Source organism: Gobius niger (genome assembly GCF_951799975.1).
Source record: "Gobius niger genome assembly, chromosome: 3".
Classification (NCBI taxonomy): Eukaryota; Metazoa; Chordata; class Actinopteri; order Gobiiformes; family Gobiidae; genus Gobius; species Gobius niger.
Genome location: NC_136854.1, coordinates 31,910,495 through 31,916,904, shown reverse-complemented (window position 1 = coordinate 31,916,904; position 6,410 = coordinate 31,910,495). Strand labels below are relative to the sequence as shown.

The 6,410-nt window shown below is 43.6% G+C and overlaps 1 protein-coding gene across 1 annotated transcript; it reads left to right on the top strand.

The window, feature by feature from the left end:
* Positions 1–1,685: 1,685 nt before the first annotated feature.
* Positions 1,686–6,042, top strand: LOC306961617 (cell division control protein 42 homolog; the record flags this gene model as incomplete). Its single annotated transcript, XM_079554454.1, has 4 exons — positions 1,686–1,974; positions 3,610–3,668; positions 3,754–3,783; positions 5,476–6,042. 4 exons carry the CDS (start codon positions 1,686–1,688, stop codon positions 6,001–6,003), a joined length of 906 nt encoding a protein of 301 aa, XP_079410580.1. The 3' UTR covers positions 6,004–6,042.
* Positions 6,043–6,410: the final 368 nt, after the last annotated feature.

Here is a 6,410-nt window from a genome sequence, read left to right as displayed (position 1 = left end):
AGACTGCATTTTACAACTATTGCACAAAGTCTATTCTTATAGGATCTTAAACCACGCTTTTCGCTCCAGGAATTAAACTTCAGACGCTGCGAGGCCAAAATTGCCACAATGCTGATCATTTATTTCCATATCTTGTACATTATATTGAATAAACTATCGACCAGTGTTAATTTTGGCATATTTTATTTTATTTTTTGTCTTAGTCTTTTGACCAAAATGTAGTTTAATTTTAGTCGAGATTTAGTCAAAAGAAAAGTTTCAATTTTAGTCTAGTTTTTGTCGACTAAAATTAATTTAGTCGACTTTGCATTTATAATATTCATTATAATCATATTTAATCAAGGTCCTGGACTTAATGGGGCTGCTTCCACATGAATAAAGCACAGACCTGTTCATTTGGCAGTGAATTTAAAGGGGCTAGATGCAAGTTAGCCATTTTATACTCAGTACTGCCACCTCAGGTCACATGTGTAACTGCACCTTCTATATTAAGCTTGTGCATGAATTCGGACCCGAAGTAAAACTTTTTGAGTGACAGGATTTTAGAGACAGTTGTGAACAGGTCTGGGCTCATTCTACACATTAGGACATGACTGGAACATGTAGGGGAAGGAAAATACTTAATTTGAACATTTTTAAACTCTGTATAGTCCCTTTAAATGATATGAGGCTCTTTCAGACGGTCAAGAGAAGTTTGGATGATTTTAGTCTCTCCTTTTCATTTTTATTTAGTCTTATTTTAGTCGACTAAAATATCTGGACATTTTAGTCGTAGCTTTAGTCTCATGAGAAACTTTTAATTTAGTTTTAGTCCAATTTTAGTCGGCAAACTAACTATTTTAGTCGACGAAATTAACAACTGTGGTCGACACATATATTTAAAAATGGATTCGCACAAAAATGTTGACACAAAATTTTGAGTAATGGCTGCGAAATTTTTATAGACAAACAATACCTACACACCTTGAAATAGGCCTTCTTATAGCAGTCCTTGTACTTGAGTGCGTCATGTTTCCTCTGTCGGGCTTCAGTAGAGGGCGCCCTTGAGCTGCAGTTCTTGCAGATTAACATTGCACATACAACAGGTGGATAGGCCTCTGACTGTCCTCTTTATTCCCTACAGTGACATATTCTTTCCAACCTTCTCACCTTCTCTTACTTTGACTTCATGTTCTCTTTGATTACATCCATAAATCTCCTCTTTGGTCGTTTTCCCCTGTTTCCTCACTCCAATGTCAGTGTCCTTTCAATCCTTCCTCCCATGCATCCAATTGGTATCGCGAGTTCTAGACCCATCATTTTGAAAGGGGAGAAAACAATGAATTGAAAGGCCCTAACGCTTCTTTCTCCTTGCCAACACATACATTGGGTGCAGAGCCTTTATTAGTTTCCTATTTATTTTCGCTTTGATGTGAGAGTCACTGCGTGCGTCAATGGTGACAATTAGTTTAGAGACTTTCTGACTTCTCCTGCCGTCTGCTGCTAAGCCTCTTACGCAGGTGTCACGCGAATAAGGAGTGACAACAGGGGCTTTGGCTCTGCGCAGTCTGTTGTTTACAGTTTACCCATCACCGTTTACCCAAGAGGAGCGCGTGGAAAAAAGCGATGGGAAACTACGCGCTCGTGCATTAGAAACAATCGATCCATTAACTCATTCAAATCGCGCTCTTTCGGCCCCCAAAACCATGCTGCCGCGGGACATGGGTAAAGCCAGAAAGGCCAGGTGCGTCTCGGAGCCGGTTTTTGGGCCGGACTTCGACGCCACTTCGGTCCCGTCGCGGCTGCAGCTGACGCGCCGGGAGTTTTCTCTGAGAGCGATACGGCGCCGCTCCGGATCCGGTTCCGCTGCGGAGCGCAGGGTGAGCTGCGCGCTCGTGGGGGACGGGGCCGTGGGGAAGACCAGCCTCGTCGTGAGCTACACCACGAACGGCTACCCGACCGAGTACGTCCCCACGGCGTTTGATAACTTCACAGGTGAGGAGTGGTGGCTGTTTTTTGGGGGTCTTCAGTGTGGGGGACATAGGCCTAAAGAGCCAAATAATAATAATGTTGTTTATTTGACATGGTTTATGTTATGACACTTAATTGTAATGATCCACGTTTACATGTGTCTCAAACAACAGGACCACACGTGTTATAGTTAGCAAACTATCACATCATAATGGCTTACACTTGCGCTTTACAAGTCTGTGTTACCGAGCTTCTCAACACACCACACTGCTCTTATTCATTCACGGACAGAGGTTGAGTAGCCAAAAATATTTATTGTTTTTTTTTCAAAAGTAATTCTACTCAAGCAAAATTAAAACCATAGGCTACTTAGAGAAAAGGCTACTCAAGTATAGTGTGAGTAACGTTTTGAGTGTAAAAGTTTACTAGTGACAACATGTATGAGGAACTAAATATGAAGTAGTGTGAAAATGTCAAAAGAACCTATAGGATAATTCTTAACAATAATGTAGCCTATTTGAAACACAAAATGTGTCTATTTCAAAAGTCACGTGAAGCTTTTACCACAGAAAGATTTGCTCACAGTGAAAAAAGTAACTTCATTGGAATACTATTCAAGTAGATGTAAAAAGTGGTCTACCCGTATGATAAAACTCCATCCATCCATCCATCCATCCATCCATACATCCATCCATCCATCCATCCATCCATTCATCCATCCATCCATTCATCCATCCATCCATCCATCCATCCATCCATCCATCCATCCATCCATCCATCCATCCATCCATCCATTTTCTTCCACTTTTTTCGTTTCCGGGGCGTGGGGGCAGCTGTTGGAGTTGCCCAAATCACATTGCACCAGCCCCTTATGGCTCCTCCTGCGGGTGGTGGGTCCACAGAAGGACGACCTCATGGTTCTAACTGGGCCTGTTGGTCTCTCATAAGGAGCTTCAGAACCGCTCTTTGTCTGATCCATCACCTATAGGACCTATAGGTGACCCTACCAGGGGCACAAAGCCCCCGACAACAGAGCCCCCAGGATCATTTGGGTGCTCAAATACGTATAATAAAACTAAGAAATACAATTAGGCTACTTCAGTAGTTATTTAAGTTGGCTACATTTACCTAAGTAAAAGTAACTGAGTATGATAATGGTTAATGAGTGTTCCGGCAAATGTTTTGGCCTGTTCCCCGAGTCCATCACATCAGACCAAAAGTGTTCCTGAAAATACAATTTACAAATTAAGCACTGCCTGTGTCTTGAAGCCCCTGGGGGTAAACTGACGGACGCGAGGCTGCCAAAGTGCACCATCAGCTCCTTCGACCACCAACCAGTGACTCACTCACAGGCAAACACACTCATGGATTCTGGCCTATATTGTTGGCTACATGTTTTTAGTGGCAGTGGAATCCTACGCAGGCACAGGGAGAATTATGTAAACTCCACATAGAAAAGCCCCGTCTCCGTAAACATTGGCACAGAACTGTAAAATGTAACACTGAACTTTTGAGCCGGAAAAAAAACAAGCTCTAAAGATATGATGCAATATTATTTCTTTACATGTTTTAAAGTTATGTAAAAGACTGGAGAACGAGCGAATACGTTTTAGCACATAATTGACTTGCCATAATTATCCCACTCATTTATCTTTACAGTCATTGTTGTGGTGGATGGAAAACCAGTGCGTGTGCAGCTCTGTGACACAGCGGGACAGGTACTGTTTACACCAGAGGTTAGAGATACTGTTCATGAGCCACATTTTAAATATTGTTTTTATTCTCTGTGTTTTGCTGATGCAGAAGTGGGGATTGGTGGATGGATCCATAAACGTAAGTCCATGATCATTGCACTTTATCACTCACACTGATTGTAGTAGTTTTACATAGAGGGTATTCACTATTCATCTTTATTATAATCATATTTTATCAAAGTCCTTCATGTTTCATTGGGGGTGTTAATACATAAAATCAAGGGAACGCAGCAGTGCCTAAACATTCAATTACACTTTGTGTCATGTGATGTGCATTTGCAAAGTGCTTTTTGCGTTCCTTATTAGTGGTTAATAAACAGCCGCTCCGATAAGCGCAGCGACATGTTTTTAATCAGCATTTATATATGAATATGCAAATCAATGTGAAAGTGTTCTACGTATTCAGAACACAGTGCAGAAAAAAAATAACAGAATACGAGTACAATTCCTAGAATTCTCCCTAACACTGTTTGTTTCCCAGCAAATAATGACCGCGATAGACTGAGGCTAAAATAGAACAGAATCAGAAAAGTTACAACTAAAACTGAACTTAAGCACAATTTTAAATTCAGTGCTTTTCATATTGCAGCTTCTTATGACACAAATATTGGAACGCAAATGTAGTAGTATAATGTTTGTCATGTATTGTGCAGCCCTAAGGGGGGACCCGCGAGCAGCAGACAAAGAAATTGTGGTTGGAAATGTGGAAATTTTGACTTCTTAAAAATACCTTGGCACGTTTTTTGATGATAGGTTAACATTTGATGTGAACACGGCTGCCCTTGTAAAGCGCGGTCAACAAATAATTTACCTTTTAAAAGGTAAATTATTATTATTATTAAGGCCATACCGCCTTTGCGATGCCCAATCCCGTCGGACCTTGGAAGATAAGCAGGGAAGGGCCTGGTCGGTACTTGGATGGGAGACCGTTTGGGAACACCAGGAAGCCTAGCGAATGTAGTGTGTGAGTGAGTGGTTGGTGGTGGTCGGAGGGGCCGATGGCGCAGACTGGTTGCCTCGCTTCCGTCAGTCTACCCCAGGGCAGCTGTGGCTTACCACCACCGTATATGGAGTGAATGAATAATGCAATGTAAAGCATCTTTGAGTGTCCAGAAAAGCGCTATATAAAACCAATGCATTATTATTATTATTATTTTACGCAAACTAAGTTCTTTCTCTGTCTGTCCCACATTTATCATTTATCGCGAGCCTTTTGTGTTTTTCTTTCGTCTGCTGGTTTAAAAACCTTTCACTTGCAGACAAAAATAGTCTGAATCGAGTTGTAAAAACCTGCTCTAAAATCATTTGAGTTCAGTTGAGGGATCTGTCTGTTTTCTGTGACCAGCAGATCTCTAGGAAAGCCAAGACAATTCTTGCTTTACCAGAGCATGTCCTATGTGGTGGATTCTCATTGTTGCCTTCGGGGCGTGGTTATGCCTTGCCATGCGGTAAGAGGAACCGCTATAGGAAATCTTTTGTCCCGGAGGCCAGACAACTCCTGAACTCTCCTTAATTTAATTTGAGGTCGTCACCTACCTGTACTGTATCTATCTGTGAGCTCCACGTGCTTGGTTGTATGTGGTTTGTGTGTTTTATATTTTATGTTTCCTGCTCTAAAGGAATTGCCCCATGTGGGATAAATAACGTTTACTGAACTGAACTGAACCTAGTGGTTGGTGGGACCATTGTCAGCCCCAGAGCTGCTGTATTCCAGACATAGCAAACATCAGGAGAGAAGTTTGTGATTGTAATGTGTTTCTGTCTTCTACAGGATGAGCTCGAGCAGCTGCGTCCTCTGTGCTATCGTGGGGCCGATGTCTTCCTCCTGTGCTACAGCGTGGTGCGGCCCTGCTCCTTCAAAAACATCACCCAGCGCTGGCTCCCCGAGATCAGGCAGCACCGCCCCGACGCATCCCTGCTCCTGGTGGGCACCCAGGTGGACCTCCGCGAAGATGTCCAGGTGCTCATCCAACTCGCCCAGAACCAGCAGCGGCCCGTGGGGAGCGAGGAGGGGCGCAGGCTGGCCCAGGAGATCGGGGCGGCGGGGTTTTGCGAATGCTCCGCTCTGACGCAGAAGAACCTCAAAGACACGTTCGACGCCGCGATTCTGGCCAGTCTGCAGGAGGAGGAGGGGGAGGAGGGCAGAGGAGAGGAGGGAGAAGAGGGACAGGGGGAAAGGAAGGAGACGCTCAGACTGACTCTGAGGAGGAAGACCCCGGAGAAGATGAAGAGCTTGGGCGAAACATGGTGGAAGAAGATCAACTGCCTGATGGGGGAGCACAGCTGTGGACTCATATGAACCAAAGACTGAGGCTGGACAGGTCAAAGAAACACCGCCTGACCAAAAAATAAATCACCACCTGGATTTAGCTGTTATGATCTGAGGTTGTTGCAGTTGGTCAGGTCTAGGTTCAGCGACTACTCTGAATTACCAGGTTACTCCATCCATGGATTCCTTCTTCCCTGATGGCACGGGTATATTCCAAGACGACAATGCCAGGATTCATTGGGCTTACATTGTGAAAGAGTGGTTTAAGGAGCATAAGACTTCATTTTAACACATGGATTGGCCTCCAGAGTCCAGATCTTAACCCCATTGGGAATCCTTGAGATGTGCTGGAGAAGGTTTTTCTTTCTCCCATCATCAATACATCGCAGAACCTTATTGAAGCCACAGTGAATGGAGATGTAATCAAAGACGGTGCA